This window comes from Amblyomma mixtum, chromosome 8, assembly GCF_055824585.1.
Source record: "Amblyomma mixtum isolate Tamu chromosome 8, ASM5582458v1, whole genome shotgun sequence".
NCBI lineage: Eukaryota > Metazoa > Arthropoda > Arachnida > Ixodida > Ixodidae > Amblyomma > Amblyomma mixtum.
Window position 1 is genome coordinate 71,954,029 of NC_143019.1, and position 18,562 is coordinate 71,972,590.

General features: G+C 47.4%; 2 protein-coding genes and 1 pseudogene across 6 annotated transcripts in view; 1 reads left to right on the forward strand and 2 right to left on the reverse strand.

The window, feature by feature from the left end:
* The window catches only part of LOC149332942 (uncharacterized), an 85,656-nt gene that overhangs the window by 48,289 nt on the left and 18,805 nt on the right, over positions 1-18,562 (forward strand). The gene's annotated exons all lie outside the window — the stretch shown is intronic.
* Positions 5,919-6,705, reverse strand: LOC149332944 (uncharacterized; annotated as a pseudogene).
* On the reverse strand, positions 6,610-13,156 carry LOC149332945 (uncharacterized). Its single transcript, XM_089557594.1, has 3 exons — positions 13,064-13,156; positions 8,644-10,107; positions 6,610-6,741 (listed from the first exon to the last, which is right to left on the reverse strand). The coding sequence occupies exons 1-3, from the start codon at positions 13,154-13,156 to the stop codon at positions 6,610-6,612; spliced, it is 1,689 nt and encodes a 562-aa protein (XP_089413720.1).

Below are 18,562 nucleotides of genomic sequence, written 5' to 3' on the forward strand. Positions count from 1 at the left end.
ACCACTTACTCACATTCCCACTCATGGCCACTCACACTCACGACCACTCACTCGCACTCACACTCATGACCACTCACACACACAACCACTCACTCACACTAGCACTCATGTCCACTCACACTCACAACCACTCACTCGCACTCACACTCATGACCACTCACACTCACAACCACTCACTCGCACTCACACTCATGTCCACTCCCACTCACGACCACTCACTCACAGTCACACCCGCACTCATAACCACTCCCACTCACAACCACTCACTCACACTCATGACCACTCGCACTCACAACCACTCACTCACACTCATTTCCACTCACACTCATGACCGCTCACTCTCATTCAAGTTCATTCAATCTTTCCTTCATTGCTAACAACGGAGGGGATGAGAGATTTATTGCCGCGGCCGATTGCCCTCGTTGCTCCCCTAGCATAGCCTGAGTCACAAAGATGGGGCGGCGAGCAGCCCAGGCTTTGTCGGGCTATTGGCCAACAGTATCGATGCTCTAAGGAAGTGGTCACTCATCACGCATATTCCATGCACCGAATGCTACGCACGTGTGCTCCTGGGCTTGCTGCTGAGGCGGTGAGTGCCTGTTCAGCGTCAGCTAAGACGCTTAGACAATAAATCTACTCCACCTTGGGGGATTCCCCTGAACATCTGACCAATTTCAAAATATACAAGATATTATTCAGCAGTAGTTTTTATTTTAATGTGTAACATCGGCAGAGCAATATACGGAATAGAGAGGATAAGGCGCTGGTTTCTTCACACTCAAAATATGAACAAAGGGAGGGGAAAGCGTCAGGGTGCTTGCCAGCATTTCCACAAAAGGTCTCGTCTTCACCCACACGAAGACAGCCCTCTTGTTGAAACGTTTGCAAGCACATTGAGGCTTTCCCCTCCCTTGTTCACCTCGTGAGTACCTGCAGAGGAAGGCAGTCACTGCGTCGCGAAAGCATCAATGTAACATCGCGCTTCCAGAGTAATTTCCATTCTCTCTAGACCCCAGAAAATGTGACAGATTTGTTTTTTGTTACTCTCACTGCAAAAAAGAACCTGAAAGCTTGCCTCAAAATGACCCGGCAAAGTAAACAGTTCTTTCAACGCAACATGATGGGTCTTCGGCCACTAAAAAACCTGATTGGTCATAGCACTGCACTGTAAACAATGACGGAACAGGTCCGACAGAGTAAATGTATGGCGCAGACTTGGCGATTAGGGTGCTTAGATGATTGGGGGGGGGGGGGGGGGGGGCGCTCCCTCCTTTCTTGTGCGCGCGGCGATGACGGTATCTAAGTAACAATAATGAGTTTGCCTTGACAATAGTCTTGGATGATGTCTAATTACCAATATTTTGACTTCCTTGACAATGACGTTCCGTGACTCTGCATGAACACATTGGAGTCAAGTGGCGACTATGAATACTTTTTGCTTCATGGAAAATGGAGCGTGTTTTTCAAATGATCGAGTATTTTCCTCACGGAAAGGAAAATGGCTGGAATGGGCCGCAAGTAGAGGATTTCTTCGCGTAATAAACAATGCACAAGTAATACTTTTGTTTGGGCGAGTTGGTTCATCTTTGAAAGGGTACGTACTTGGGCGACGACGGGACACAACAAAGGTGCATGTTCCTTTGTTGGGTCCCGTATTCTTCACGCAAGTACGTATTCGTTCAAACAATGCTCAGCACCGTGAACTTCACTATCAACATGGGGACGAAACAATCATTTCTCGCGCAAATTAAAAATAAAATATTACCATTTTGTATATCTCCTTGGGCGTCAAAGGCATCACCATGTCTGATGCCATGCATAAAAAAATAAAAACCACATGCTTGATCTGCGATGCTGGGCGCCTTCAGGTGCATGATAGAAACATACCGAAAAGCGCACTTGGTTTTCGCGTCGTTTTCGGGCGTGAGCTGAGCTTGTGCAGTTCAATAGCGGCGCCAAGTAGGTCAGATTTTCGCGTGGGTCCGGCCCAATCAACAAATTACGGGCAGAGCAGAGTTGGGGGGAGCGTGGCAATATTTTCCTGTCTACCTGTATATATTTTCAGGACTGGGAATGAGAAATTCGATAAAGGATCTAAAAAAAAATCGTAGCAGCTCATTACATCCGCGAAGGGTCTGCGGCCCGTGCCATTGGTGAACTAAAAATGCAACGAAAGATTGCCATTTCCGTGCCAGCGGAATCCTCTGCTTCAGTTGTCGAATGACACCGGCATGATGCCTTATGCTGCCTCGGGCGTCCTCAGTAGTGAAAATTGACTTCCCTCAGCTGTCAACAATATGAAGATAGCTAAGCGGTCGTCGCGAAACATACGTGGCCGCCTTCGCTGTCGCGTCCACTCACCACTCACATCCACTCACACCCATTCACATCCACTCACTGCCACTCACGTCCACTCACAGCCACTCATTGCCACTCATGTCTACTCACGTCCACTCACTGCCACTCACGTCCACTCACAGCCACTCATTGCCACTCATGTCCACTCACATTACTCATCAACCATGTCCACTCGCCACTCACCTCTACTCATGCTCGCATCCACTCACTCACACTCATCTCACTTACACTCACATCCACTCACTCACACTCACACTCATAGCAACCTATGCTAACATCCACTCCCTCGCACTCACACTCATGACCACCATCACTCATATCCACTCACTCGCACTCACACTCACGTGCACTCACACTCACAACCACTCACTCGCACTCACACTCGTGACCAACCACACTCACATCCACTCACTCGCACTCACACTCACGTCCACTCACACTCACGACCACTCACTCACACTCACAGACGTGAGTGTGAGTGAGGCGATATGAGTGCACTCATGAGTGAGTGTGCCGACCTATGCGCCAGAGAGACCTGGAAATATTTTTTGTTTGCGAAAATTGCACAGCACGTACTATTAAAAAAATAAACTTCACTTTCACATGCATTTCTTGGTAGCTGGAACAAAATAATATGAAATCCACCAGTTCACAAACAAGCAATTTGCAGACCTTTGAATAACTGATAGTGCAAATATTATAGTGGCGTGAGCTACAGACAGACTTCAGGTGAAGGCGAGATAGCCCTGCAGAGTCTTTAACAATAAAGGTGCCTAGGTCCATTGCTTAAGTAGTGAAGGCAGTGTCCTGCTGCAATAAAAGTGACAGCCTCGACAGAATAAAATTTAGGATTTTTTAAGAGCCAGTGTCGTTAATCGGCGGGATAAACACCTTCAGAGCAAACTGTCGACACTTAATTTAAACAGGCTGCAGCCATTGCAGAGAACTGATTTCCTGTCAAACACTTACACTGTACAACTGGCAGAACACTAGGCACAGTCGGCTTTGTGAGCGTTGTGTGGCCAAGGTCCATGAAATCTTTAGCAGTGAAATGGCTGGCCGGATTTCTTAGGTCATCTCTTCCAGTGTACTGCTATCCTGCAGTGGCAATGAAGTCCCTAGTGTAAACGTAATTGCTTGAATAATATTCTTGCACTTGGTACCACAAGGTGTTTGTACCAGAGGCAGTTAATATAGCCACACTTTAAGGAATAAAAAATAAAGGAATAAAAAATTGCGGGGGCTGCAGCAAGCTTATGGTAGGTGCTGACCAAAAAGTATAACTTTACTTTCTTGAGGTGGTCTTGAATTAGCATGTACAGGGTCAATCACACTTAGAGGGAACGCGGCTCCGCGTGGCCACGTACCTGCGGAGTGCCATTGCATCCAACCCGTTCATGAATCAATGCAGAGTGGCGCACGAGAAGAGGGTGCTCGATGTGGTGCTTCGTGTCATCTGCCCCTTTGCATGGGTTTGCCACCGGCTTGGTCGCAATAGTGCTCCACGTGTGCGCAGCCACGCGGAGCCGTGTTCCCTCTAAGTGTGATTGACCCTGTACACCAATTGAAATAATACGTGTCAAAGCCAGTATTGAGAGCCCTACTTACTTATCCTTTTTTGCCACTTCTTTTACGGCTTATCTAAAATAAAAATAAAAATTGTTTAGTCGCTCTGCCACTGCAAACATTCCGAAATAATCATTACAATATTTAGTAACCCGTAATGGTAATAATTTACAATACATTAAATTTAAATGAAGAAGCCGTTTTGCCCAAGCCTTCCTATTATGAAGCTAGCGCTAGAAATGTGAATAAACGATTTTTGTTTTCACCCTTACTGCGCAGATAGTAAGCGTAAAGAAATCCAAAACTTAAGAAAACTCAACACACCTGCTGTCTTGTGGTGTACGAAAGAAACTAGTTCCTGGCTTCTTGTGCGTTCTGCCGTTGTTCTGGCACCACGACACAGAGCCTGTGGAAAAGGAAGAAACTCCTAAAGAAGTTTGGCCACGTAACCAGTGGCTGCCACAATGCTTTCCTCGAGTGGCACTATGCATCCCAAGAAGGTGTCTTCTGTTCTGCTGTGCAATGTCTCTTGGAACACACACCGAAGCAGAAGGTCATACTCATCCGTCACACATGTGGGGACCAATAAAACTATGCTATGCCCAAGTACAAGCTAGGCGAACAACAGAAAGATTGAAAGACAACTGTAACTGTCAATGTCCATGAACTTTCCCCTTCGAGTTGCAACGGTGGTTTTGATTGCATTTGTCTTTGATGTGATGTGATGCAGATTTGAGAGCTGACTAGGCAAGACTGCTTTATCAGTGCGGTATGAAGAGAAAGTCAGCTTCAATCAGTATATCACACTGCCAGCAATAAAGAGTGGGCAGTTAGCGCCCGTCCTGTGGTATGTTTTTTTTTTGTGTCCTTGTTCCTTAGTGCTGAATGAATGTTATAACATTAGATGTAGGGTTGTAGAAGCAAGAAAGAACTGGCAGCCTTTATGCTGAGTACAGTAAAAAAATCACTGGCAAAAAATTTGTGTCTGGTAAACGTATTTTGCTTAGTATATGCAGGAATAGCCTTTTCCAAATACCACGCATACTCGGCAAGCTTAGCTACATGGCTCTGGATTTGCAGGAATAACAGATTGACAGAAATTTGTCACTGCACAGCAAACGTTGACGATTTTGTCTAGAGGTGTGAACTGGTCTCCCTGTTTGAGAGTCGCATGTTTTAGTGGCAGAACAGATTTCATTATGACAAACTTGTTACGAGCCAAGCCGATCACCCTCTCAACGCGAATTCGACATTTGCAAGATTTCTCATTGTCTCGACATCTACTGCTGATAATTGTCTTTTGCCTTTGGTGAATGCAGGTATGTGGAGCTTTGCACAGTGCAAGCCTACACTGTCAGCAGTATCAAAGCCTCTGTCGGCCAGTACCATATCACCATGAGATAAATGGTCAAGAATGCTGCAGTGATCAGTAATATGTTTGTCAGGGGTCCTCCTCCCCAACCATCGGAAATAAAGGTGCTCACTCCCTGAGGACATATTCCTGTAACAAGGTACCCATGTGGGCTAGTTGGTGTACATCAGACATAACTTCACCATCGAAAGAACGAGACACGAGGAGAAGAAGAACACAGGACAACGCTGGACTAACAACTGAAGTTTAATCGAGAAACGGCCAACCTAGGTCACCAGAAGACGCATGCGTATCAGACACACCAAACAAAACAAACAGATACATAAGTGGCAGATCACCGAGGAGTGGATACACGCTCCAACACTGGCAAGCAACAAAACACAGATAATATGTCTATCAATCTTGCACGCGCACACTTCTGCTAAGGAAATTAACTTCCTTGCTAGTGAGATGCAAGGACGGTGCACTGATGCATGTGTCACTCTAATATGAAAGGCCTCAAGGATTTCCCTCTCCTCCCTGTTTTTCCCTTTTCCGATAACAGAAATGTTGTTAAAACCTGGAACACATTTTTCACAACTCCTGCAGTGACGTAGGAGAGTATTTGGATCTGACGAATTTTTCAGAGAATTATTATGTTCGCGTGCCCGGTCATTAACACATCTGCCACTTTGGCAGATATTCCTATGAGGTACTTGGCTGTATTCCTAGATTTGCACTGGGACCAAGTCCAAGATCTTGGTTGCAGGGATGACGGCCGTTCAAGATTGATCTCAAAGTAGTAGACTATGACCGCTACCTTCTCTCCGAATGAGTCAAAAAAGGCTTGAGGCAATCCTCCTTAATGCATGCCTTGAGGACCATGAAATGAGAGGCTTCAGTCTGCAAAATGCAACATGTAGCCATTTGTCAAAATATCCAACATACAGTTGATTCTGATATGTTAAAGCGATAAGCAAGGTCCTGGTATGGCAGGTTTAACTTCAGCTTCATTACAAACACTAAAAATTCTTGAAACTTTCCTAATGAGTTTTGTGGTGTGTGCTTAACAAACGTCTTTAGGAGGTTGAACACAGCCATTATTACTACAAAATTTGGAAGACCTGTGTAGAATAACACTTTGTTGAGGTCTTCACGCAAGGACACTTCGGACATTTCCATTTCCTCTTTTTGCTTTTTCACCGTGAGGAGCTCAACGGATAGTTTGCCGTAATCTTCCTCTAGCAATTGGAGGTCTCTGCCTCTGGAAAAAGAAGCAGATAAACAGAATTGCCTTGTGAAACTGGACATAATAAAATTGAGAGAACTTTGGACTAACAAGCTTGGAAATCGTATGCACACGAACGTGTTGTAGTGGATTCCAGAATGGGGCCCATTGGAGTGGGCTCATCAGGCTCTAGTTCCGAGCCTGTGGCATGCTCAGATGGTGTTACAGGCCCCATGGACTGTTGCACAATGCAGCAGCATGTGGCTTATTCTGCGGTCGCCATTTGCACCGCATGGATGCAACCACAGTAGTACGGTCATAACGGCCGTGGCCCAACCACAGACTCTGTGCCCAGTCCCGATTTCCATCATCCATTAAATTGGCAGGCTTCCCTTTGAAGGAACACACATGCAAATGCATTAACTGCACATGTACTATATTAATTGCAATGTAAAGCGCACAGTTAGCAATCTACAAAGCTTTGACTAGCACTTTCAGAAAAAGCTCGTCTGAATGCCGCGTGTAAACAGTCGGTAGCAGGAAAGAGAAGTGGCCAGGCGAGTTAGTTATAAAACGGCGTAATCTGAAGATGCCTTTACCTTTGACGAAGTGAAGACCGCAAACACGGACATACTTCTCATTCTTCAAGTCCTTTCTAATTATTTTTGCCAGCCAAATGCTGCGGCGCTGCTCAGACAAGAGCCTTGTTCGTTCACATTGGTCCTTAATAACCGCGGGCAAACTGGACAGTCCGATATGTGGCTGTGCCTTGTCTTTGGTAGCAGGAGAATTGCTTCTCGTTCTGCAGCCAAAAATGGCACTAATTGTTGTAGTGAACAGACGTTACACCATTGTTACTGTGGCGGGAAAACTGCCCTGCGAGCCTTTATTGACACTTGCTATATCGCTCCCCTTGTTGATTATTATCAACTCTGTTTCTTTGACACTTAGGTCACTGTCTCACAAATACTGTTAGCGCCACAAATTTAAAAACGACTGAGCTGCACTAGTGTTCTTATACTGCGCGTAGACTCGTTCGGGCGGCGGGCGCCGCGCACGCAGGAGCCTCCAAAGAACGATGCTCACTCGATAGGTTCCGTTTTGAGACTAGGAGTTTATTTGCAATAGAGTCAGAGCACTTGAAGGAAGAAAACACAGAGGGAAAGAGGGTGAAGGAAAGCGGGGGGGGGGGGCACTGAAAAGAGGCCACCTGCAGTTTCGGCCCGACCAGGCCCATGACCTTGAGGCGCAGTGTCGTCTTGCGGCTCTGATGCGCGGACCTCGTAGTTTCCTGGAAGCCGGCATGCTCCCCTGTTTTCTGCCCTCCGCGCTCCGGAACTAGGGGACCATCTCCTATTTTCTTCATCCTCCCCCGCAATGAGCTTCAGCTCATTTTTGCTGGATGTGGGACATCTTCGCTTAGGAGTTCGGAGCCTTTTATCCAGCTCAGGGCAACGGTCGAGTCACTCCAGCAGTGCATTGAAATAGCTGTCACATTCAGCTGCTGAAGAAGCGTTTTGGCCAACCGAGCTCCTCTTAGGGCCCCCATCAGCTCCAACCGCGGTAATGAGAAGCGCTTTAATGGCGCCACCCTTGCTTTAGCCATCAGAAGAGATACAGTGAAGTTGCCGTCTTCATTTGTTGTCTTCGTGTAAGCAACGGCACCGTAAGCTTTCGGGCTGGCATCACAGAAAATGTGAAGCTCCGGCTGGGCATGCCCTTCTTTCAAGGCGACTTTACGAGGTACGGAAATGTGGCAATGCTCAGGGAGCTGTTGGCACCAAATGTCCCATCGGTTAAGTACATCTGGAGGCAGTTTCTCATCCCAATCTGTACCTCGCTCCCAAAGGGTCTGAAACAAGATCTTCGTTGTAGTAGAAATTGGTGCGAAGAAACCGAAGGGGTCGAAAATACGCGCAGACGCCTGCAGCAAATACCTCTCTGTGTCTTTCCGCGATCTCAAAAATTCTATTAGGGTGTTCATCTCAAACACGAAATCGTCTGGGTGAGGCCTCCATTCGACACCGAGGATCTTGGTCATTGTGAGCTCCGGCAAGCTGCCTCGTCCATTCTCATTTTCGGATAACATCGTCGAAAGTTCAATCGAATTCGATCGCCACTTGCGTAGATGCATGCTTGCCTTGTGCACAATGTGCTGCGATTCTTGGCAGATGCGCTCCGCCTCCTCAACTGAGTCAGCGCCTGTCACCAAATCGTCCACATATAGGTTGTTCTTGAGTATATTCGCTGTCCTCGGATAAACGTCTTGCACTGACTCAATGTGATACCTCAGAGTTGCCGCGAGCAAAAAGGGGCTTGATGTTGCCCCGAAGGGCACTCGTGTCATTCGATACTCCTTTATAGGAGGAAGAGCTTCTGACTGCTTGGGAGGTCGCTCGTACCAGAGAAAGCGCAAGGCGTCGCGGTCACTTTCGACGAGCTGCACTTGGAGGAAAGCCTTTTCTATATCGGCCATGACAGCTATTCTGTTGGTTCGAAACCTGATTAGGATGTCTGAAAGATTTGGGTTCAAATTTGGTCCCGCAGAGAGAGCATCATTTAGCGAAAGCTCGCCTCGTGCGCTCGAGGAGGCATCGAAGACCACCCTCAGCTTAGTTGTTTCGCTTGTCGGTCTGACAACGCCTCGATGCGGGAGGTAGTAAATAGGCCCCTTTGGGGACTCACCATTTTCGTCGACCTCCTCAGCGTGCCCAGCAATCAGGTATTCTCTCAGCGCTCGGTCGTAAGCTTGCATGTCGCCGTCGTTTGTTATCAACTTTGTTGTCAACGACCGAAGTCTCTGCGCAGCTATGGCCTTGTTATCTGCCAAATCTGAGGCATTTTCTTTCCAGGGCAGAGAGACCTGATAACGGCCATTTCTGTAGGTGATGCTTTCTTGAAAGCTTCGAAGAACTTCGTCTCCTTTCTCTGTGGTTCCTGTGTCAACGATTCCAAGATGTTCCAATTCCCAAAATGACTTCAGCTGCCTGGAGAGGTCGTCGTTTTCTTGCTCAGTGGTCACCAACACGCGCATGACTCCGGTGGCTGTCAGACAGGTCGTCGCTGTGTTTCTTGCCACTCTACCCTGCAGCGTCCACCCAAAGATGGTCTCCACGGCGACAAGCTTGTCGTTGACCCGCTTGACACTTCCAGTGGCGACGTCCCAGTAATGGTCAGCTCCAATCAGGAGAGAGACTCCGGTGTTATGTCGATGGTCGTCCGGGGCCAGGTCAGCGAGTTGGAGCCCTTGGTCTGCAGCCAGGCTGGTAGCGGAGGCGTCAGGTGGTGGCAGGAAGTCCCCGGAAATCTCTGGAACCTCGAGGGCCTCGATTCTTATTACGTGGTCGTCATGTCGGCTTCGTAGACACAACTCGACTCTGTTACATGTTGTGATGTTTGGCGTAGTGGTCCCAAAGGCGTGAATGGCGAGACGTTCTTCTCCCACCACTTGAAGTTTGAGACACCGGGATACCTCTCGCTTTACGAAAGTTCTCTGGCTGCCACCGTCAAGCAGAATCCTCACCAAGGCGCGCTTCTGTTTCGATTCCGCCCATGCTTGTGCTGTCTGTAGGAGCACGCTGGGCGTGCAGCCAGTCTGTGCCACCTGTAACGATGACTGCACGACAACCTCGTAAGGTGCAGAACCGTTTCTTGAAAGGGGTGGTGTCGACTTGCTGAGATCGCAGACGCCAGTAGCGTGCCGGGCGGAGCATTTCGCGCACTTGAGCCACTTTGCTGTTCGGCAATCTGCTGCTCGATGATTCATTTTCGTGCATTTAAAGCATCGTCTTTCTTTGGCCAGGATCTCTCTCTTGGCTTCTGGCGCAACGGAGGCCACGCAGTCTGCCGTAACGTAGTCTTTTGCCCCACAAAATGAGCATTGTGACTCGCTGCCCTTTACAGCGAAGACGGCTGCAGATGGTGGCTTCCCCTTAATGCTTGGCTCCCTCGGTTTAACATCCCTGTTGAGTGACTGTCGGCTGCTGCACTGTGCTCGTTCTCTGCTCTCCACTTCCGTTCTCAAGAAATCGAGGAAGTCTTGGAGCTCGTCTTGCGGAACGGTTGAAGTGGCAGCCTTCCTTCGGTAGTATTCGAGGCTAAGCTGATCTGGGATGCTCTTCCGAAGGACAGTCAGCAATAACACGCCGTACGTGCTTGATGTCACGCCCAGTGCCTCTAGGCTTCGGACTCCCGACTGTACCTCATCATAAAGGGTCCTGAGCCTTTCTGTGTCATGGAGGTTGTTTACCGGGCGAACACCGAGCAAGCGAGACATGTGTTCTTCGATAATGACGTCTTCTCTCCCAAATCTTTCGGTGAGGGTCCTGATGGCAATTCCGTAATTTTCATTGCTTAGGGATAACCCTTCGATAGCCGCTGCCGCCTTCCCTGTTAGATAACTTGTCAGGTACTGAAATTTATCGATTGATGAAAGAGAGCCATTTCTGTGGATTGTTGAGTCGAATTGATTCCAAAATTTCTGCCATGATCTCAGGTCTCCATTAAACTTGGCGATTTCCAACTTCGGAAGTTTGGTTGTTGCCGATGGAAGCTGGCTCGTGGTAACGCTGGCGTGAACTGAAGGCTGAGAACTAGGCTCGGAAGGGTTCCCCGTTACTGATGGAGTTCTTGACCGGTCTCCGTAAGAAGTTTGGTTTCGTAGGGCTCTTTTTATTCTAGTTTTCGTGATGCTAATCTTCTCGTTGTAAGCAGATACGGCGGCTAATTCTGCGTCGAGTTCCTGTAGGTCAATTTTCTTCTCAATGCTGTCGTTAACCGACTTTAGCTCTTCTGCTTGCTCGATAAGGAGGTCAAATTGTTCTTCAAGCTCACCGCTTTGTGCTGCAGGCTCTTGTAGGAGGGCGGTGGCTGTTGCGATGATCTTTTCGATGGCTTGACGTAGCGCGGCTTGCTTCTTTTGGAGTCGTTCCATGGCGTCTTTGATGGCAGTTGACTAAGTTCCCGGGTTTCGGCACCAAATGTTATTATCAACTCTGTTTCTTTGACACTTAGGTCACTGTCTCACAAATACTGTTAGCGCCACAAATTTAAAAACGACTGAGCTGCACTAGTGTTCTTATACTGCGCGTAGACTCGTTCGGGCGGCGGGCGCCGCGCACGCAGGAGCCTCCAAAAAACGATGCTCACTCGATAGGTTCCGTTTTGAGACTAGGAGTTTATTTGCAATAGAGTCAGAGCACTTGAAGGAAGAAAACAAAACACACACAGAGGGAAAGAGGGGGGGCACTGAAAAGAGGCCACCTGCAGTTTCGGCCCGACCAGGCCCATGACCTTGAGGCGCAGTGTCGTCTTGCGGCTCCGATGCGCGGACCTCGTAGTTTCCTGGAAGCCGGCATGCTCCCCTGTTTTCTGCCCTCCGCGCTCCGGAACTAGGGGACCATCTCCTATTTTCTTCACCCCTTCAGGAGGCATGATGAGAGAAGATGATGATGAAAATGTTTATTTAAAGCCACAGTGCCTTAGTTAAAGGGAAGGCTGATCGGGTCCCTAGTCCGGGACGCCGTTGGTGAAAGCCGCTGCCCGTGCTCTGGCGACGAGGGCTCGTTGTTCCTCGAGGTCCGAGCTGGACAGGGCCGCCTCCCAGCCCTCCCGCGTTGGCTGATTTATGATGTCAATGCTGTCATTTTTCTGACAAGCCCATACCATATGGTATAAGTATGCCTTCTGGCCACAAAATTTGCACTGTGCCAAAAAGGACTCGGGCTCAATGGCGTGAAGCGTAGCTGGATTCACGTCCTGCAGTGCAATAATATCTGGTAATTTATCCAACGATTCTACGTATTGCTGTAGCGAATCCCTCTTCTTTCTAAACCCCCGGCAGTTCCACTGTAAAATCTGCAATTTAGGAGGGTGGGCCATGTTGAACACTAAAGGAAATCACGCTTGGTGCGTCCACTCCGGTGTCGGGCGAATCATCAGCTGCAAGCTGTCTATTAGCCACCTGGCCAGTTAATTTTGGAACCTTCGTCTGCGTACACTTCGCAAGCTCCTGAAATTTCCGATCGATTCTGATTTCAAAGGCTTGCAGCTTAATCAGACGGGGCTCCAAGATGCTCTGTAAGACCCGCTCTACCACTGCCTGAATGCCCCTTTCAATAGCTGCCTGAACGTTTTTCTCAATAATAATTTGTAGAGTTCCTTCGAGGCTCGCCTGTATATTTTGCGTTGTGCGAGCTTCCAAACGCGGAAGGTTGTTCAGCAAACATCGCTCTACAATAGCCTCAATCCTGGCTTCTTTCTCTCTGGCACCGGCCCCCTTATCGGTCTCAGTCGCCACTGCGTTACTGTTTCTCTCCTCCTCCTCCTTTTTCTCACCCTGGGGGACAGGAGTTAGTGCCTGCTGAGTAGCAGGGAGGGAAGCATCCTCCTCCATTGCAGGTACGCCAGGCGTTTATGGCATATTTACTCCCCCTGCCGATGTTCTCAGTTCCTGACTTTTATACTTCGCTAGTTCCTCTTTTAATCTGCTATTTTCCTCCTCTAGTTTCTCCAACAGCCAACGTGGGAGGCGGGGAAGCGGCAACCTGTGCCAAGCTCACCTTGCTGCCCGTGGTTTCCTTCGATCCGGCTGTTCCCGATTTCTTGTCGCCTGGACGACCGCTTCCTTCAGGCCCCTGCCGGGACGCCCCCATTGCGGTCTTCGCTGCAGGATCCGCTTCTTCTGTGGTTGTGGCCCAGGCCCTGAATTCTTCCGGTCCTCTCTGGATTTGACGCTGGTTGCTGGATTTCCTTCCGCCCGGCTCCGGCACCATTCCTGTATTTCGAGGTGCAGTCTGCGGAGTTCGTGAGATGTCCGCCCCCACACACTAGGCATCGGGGCTGGCACTCGTGCCCCTCTTCTTGGACGATGTTTCCACAGGCCCGGCAGAGCTTATCTCGTGGATTAGGGCAAATGTCCGCTCTATGTCCCACTGTTCCGCAGCGGGTGCAAGCTGGTGTGGTCTTCCGGTAGAGATGGACGGGCACAGCCTCTCCCCAGTAGAACACGTTAAACGGCACTTTACGGCCCTCGAACGTAATCACCGCCGCGTTCGACTCTCCTAATTTCCTCACACCCACCACGGGAGTGCCTGGCGAGTAAATAGCTTGAGCAATATCTGCTTCGGAAACTGGAAGCCACTTGAATTACTCCACGGCACGTATTTTCGGGCATCTTGAGGTAGACTTACATCGTTTGTAATTGGCCGCCAATCCGTAGACTCTCCACCGCGAGGACTTGCCGAATAAGTGCTGCGTCTCGAATTCCAACAGTGACTATGTTCTGATCCCACGCTGGCCATATTGCAAGTGCTTGTGATTTGCGTTCGATGCCGGCAGCAGCATATATAGCTTCTCCTATCTGATGGGGTACCCTTGTAATTTGACAAATTCAGTGTTCCCTTGGGTTTCACGACGACAACAGAGTCCTCAGTGCTGAACTAGGTGACTCTGCTTATCCCCTGTCAATGGGTCTCATGCGGCTGTACAGAATGGCCAGTTGACAACACAGGAGGTCAAGTTCAATGAAACGCTAGGAGCAGCAAGGTCAGTAATTAAGCGAGCTTTTGCTCAGCTGAAAGGAAAATTCAGAAGGCTTAAGTACCTTGACATGAAACCCACTGTGAGAACGAGCAACTATATTGCGGCATCGTGCCTTGTTCACAACATAATCCTTCAATGCGGACACATTCGGTGATGATGACAGCACCATGGAGGAAGATAGTGATGCAGATCCGCCTCTTGATGATGAGGACAGAGAGGCTGCGGACAGCCATGCTACAATGAAGAGGGTTTCAATAACTTGCTTCCTGTGCAGAAAGTAGTGTTAAGGTTTACAACGGGCAGGGTACTTCCAGTCTCGAAGTACTATTCATGCAAGATGCATCACACACACAAGCCCTATGTGGTGAAATTATTTATTGTATACATGAGTTGATCATTTTTGGCCAGAAGAACTCTCACTGGCAATAAAATGTTGAACACAGTGTCTGGATGTTTTTTCCGAACAAAATCTAAACTGGGCGGTACCGGCCTGTACAGCGATCACTGACTAGACTATAAACTGAGAAATTGCACAGTATTCAAACAGCAAACTCATACAAAATGAACGAAGTGTTTGCCCCAACATGACACACAAAAAGAACATCACAAAGTTCACTGCTGCTTATCCAGTGCTGCGAGGCATTTCAGCATATGCAGTTTAAGCCTCTGCATCTTTAATTGCTGCTGGTATCGTCTTCTTTCTTCATCCTGCCATTTGTGCAAGTTCAATAGAATTTCCTCCAATACAGCTGCCGGTGTTCGGCGACGCTTCACATTTGGTTTGCTTTTCTGGTGCGGGGCACCATCATTTCTTGAGTTCTTTTCGCAGTGCACATTGTCTTCTGTTGTTGTCGGTGGTTCGTTGATGCTGCACGGGGTGGCCACAGCTAATGTGCAGGCAGCTGAGGTGGAGAGCTGTGGGAGCTGGTTTGACGCCACTGGAGCCTGGTACTGTATGCTATTTGCAAGCAAGTCATCCATCACCTGGAACAATGCCCTCTCCTTTCTTTCTCTCCCAATCTTCTTCTTGTGCTGGTGGTGCTTGTCATGCGTGCGTTTGAGCCTTTGAACTTCGTTTCACAGTCCACAGCAGTTCGTGTGTACCCGTGCTTGCACATTTCTTCACTAATTTGTTTCCAAATGTCCTTCCTCTTTCTATTTCTGTCACTGAAGTCTTCTTTATGATTCTCATAAGATGAAATCAGGAGAAGTACCTCGGCATGTACCCAACTTGAACTTTCTTTTGGGAGACCTACAGCATAAAGGAGAGCCCGCATAAGAGATTAGTAACAGAGCATGAAAACCATTTCAATTAAAAGAAAAGAGGCATTACTCAATGTTGTGGTTATGGTCGTAGTCATCACTTTCAGCAGTCCAGAGGGAAAACTGGTCCTCTGTAAAAGTCATTCAGTCATGGTGTACCTAAGCCTACACCAGGGCTCATTTAAGAAAGGATTCTATTTGAGGCTAAAAAAGTGACAAAAAAGAAGAGGTCTTCGTCGCCGTGTGTGTCAAAAATAGTGGCAGTGAATACCTCCAATAACCGTCTGTGTCGCGAGTACAGCAGAAAACTAACCCAGCAAAAAGTGAAAGTTCATATCCTGTCACAATTTCTATCATAGTGAAAATGCAACTCATGAAATTTAAACAGCTTTCATATATTATAATATTCCCTCAAGAACCCTACTGCTGCAAGCACTTTGGCAAGAACAAGCGATTGCCTGCACCAAATACTTATTTATTTATTTATTTACTCAGGTTGCCTCACAGGCTCCAAGAGTTGGAGTATTGTGTGAGGGGGGGATTACATAAATAGGGGTAATAACAGGAGCATGAATAACATGATTATACAATGCTGATTGACTGTTAGTACTCATTAAACATAACATCATTGCACAATGCTAATTGACTGTAGTACTCATCATAAAACAAAAAAAACATCATTATACAATTAAGCAAACAAGGGAAGGGGAATGAGGGGCTCGTTATAAATATGACAGAAGCCAACAGCCACAGAAGCCAAGGGGCTGGCGGAAGCATAAGAGGGTTCTCACGCAGCTTCCACCCTCTCCGTTCGATGACGTTCTACGTCACACCTGCGGAAACTCAGGACGTTCGACGTCCGCCGCTTATGAACGTGGGTGGCGCTGATGAACACACTCAAGGTTAGGTTACTTGTAAACATAAATACCCCCGAAAGCAGAAGATTTAACAGCCGTCGCCGTAGCTCAGAGGTAGAGCACCGGACGCGTAATTCGGAGGTCGTGGGTTCTGATCCCACCGGCGGCATGTGGTTGCTTTTTCTTCTGCTTTTCTAATCAATTAGCTTTAAGCGATAATATATTCAGTAATATTCTAAATTGATCAACACCACAAAATAAATAAATAAAAAAAAAATCCCCTGTGCCCCTTGGCTTCTGTGGCTGTTGGCTTCTGTCATCATTATACAATAGTTATTGACCTGTCAGTAATCAGAAAAAATGGCTGTTATTTCGGTCCTAAAAGAAGCTGGATCACGAATATTGACGATGTGTTCCGGAAGACCATTCCAGTGAACAAAGCGGATGAATTGAATGCAACGGTTTTACCTGAAAGGCGTTGGAAGCTGAGATGGTTGTTTAAACGGCGCGAGGTGCGGTGAGGCTGCGCAAGAGGGAGAGTCGGATGATTAGTACTATAGACTGTCTTGTGAAATAAGCAGACTAGGGCAATTAATCTTCGTGATTGCAAGGTACAAAGAGAGAGCGATAATTTAATGTTTGTGATGCTTGAGTGACGATCATAATTTCTGGAGATGAGAACCAGCAAACGACAACACAACGCATTCTAACAAACACGAGATAATAGGCATTAGCACTGCTCTGTGTCCTATCCACAGGATGACAGCAGCATGTAACATGTTAGCATGTCCTATCGACATAATTAAATTGCCTAAATGTTGCCTTCTAGACTGTTTGTGTCAATACAAAATCACATTTTATGGCACTGATCAAAGGAAGTATTCAGAGATGCATTCGGTATCATTTTGAAAAGGTCATATGACGTCAACTTCTCTTATTATACCGATTGTTAGGCAGAATAACATAGTGAGCTTGCCGTGAGTCGCTGCAGCCAGCTGCCCTTATTTTAATTTACATCTAACTACAGTTTCGAGGTCAGAAAGAGCAAGCAACTCACTTCAAAAACTCAAGAGTTGGCGAACATCGTCCTTGAAATGGGCTGAGATAAGTGGCACAAAAGCGGCTTCTTTTGTTGCTCTGTTGCCCCTACTTTCCTCCTGCTCCGTTTGTACATAGTAGTATAGCACCTCCTTTTTCATAATGGTTTGAGGTGGTTGGCCTGTGCAAGAGCGCAGAGTGTTGTTTTTTCTTCAGATATGGCCTGGAAATAAACTCAGGAGATGAGTAAAACTACATTCGCATTCATTATGAAAGGTATCATCAACAGACTGCATCTGTCTCAGGTGGTGAAAAATTATACTAAGAGAGAACTCTTCAATTCTCTTGATGGTGACGGGCGCGAGCACTGCAAATGACTGAAAAGCTTCATAAATGGCTGGCGTGATTGTCAGATAACTTTACCACAGCGCTTCGATTTACATGTATAGAAGTGCAGCATAAATGCAGGCTCTTGATTGTGACAAGCACTAGCACTACAAATGAAAAAGCTTCATAAATGGCCGGCATGATATGCGGATAGCTTTGCCACAGTGCTTTGATTTCTATGTATAGAAGTACAGAATAAATGCAGGTCACCCGAAGAGTTTGCAAGAATTGAGCACAAGTTTTCTTGGCTTCCATGAAAATTTAAATCTGTTTTGATACAGGCTGCTGCCGCCCTAGTGGGAGAAAGGTGAAGTGAAGACGTTGCAGAATTTCACACCAAATGAAATTACTGTTCTCTAAAGCATTGCTGCCAATGTGATTTGGAGCAATGACTATATCATGATGTAAAAAAGCGCTCTACCCTTACTAAATTATAATTTGTTTTTAATAATCTTATTAGGTTTTAAGCACCAGAATAATGACAAGCATTTCTGATCAATACAGCAGTAGCAGCCTTCACCTTTACATCTTTTCCTAGCAGCTGGTCTGCATGTCCATAGAAAAATTGGGCATGGTAAAGCAGAGGCCACTGTTCTTTGATTTCACTCGTCTGGTGCACTGGATCGTTCGAATTGATGTAGTCTCTCTGGTCACCTTATGTTTCTTGCATGTATTGGAGCGCCAAAGGCAGGTTGATTTCTCTGGCACTCTTGAGGCCCTCCTGCCTCAAAAATCGTATTTTCTCTTCAATGCTGTCACCACTTGCATCCAGGATTGGTTGCCAATTTAGCACCCGTAGTAAACGTTGGCACGCTTCTTTGCATGTCGGTCCAGTACTTGGGATGGTCGCCTTTTGCGACCATGGAACGTTGGCACGCTTCTTTGCGTGTCGGTCCAGTACTTGGGATGGTCGCCTTTTGCGACCATGGAACGTTGGCACGCTTCTTTGCACGTCGGTCCAGTACTTGGGAT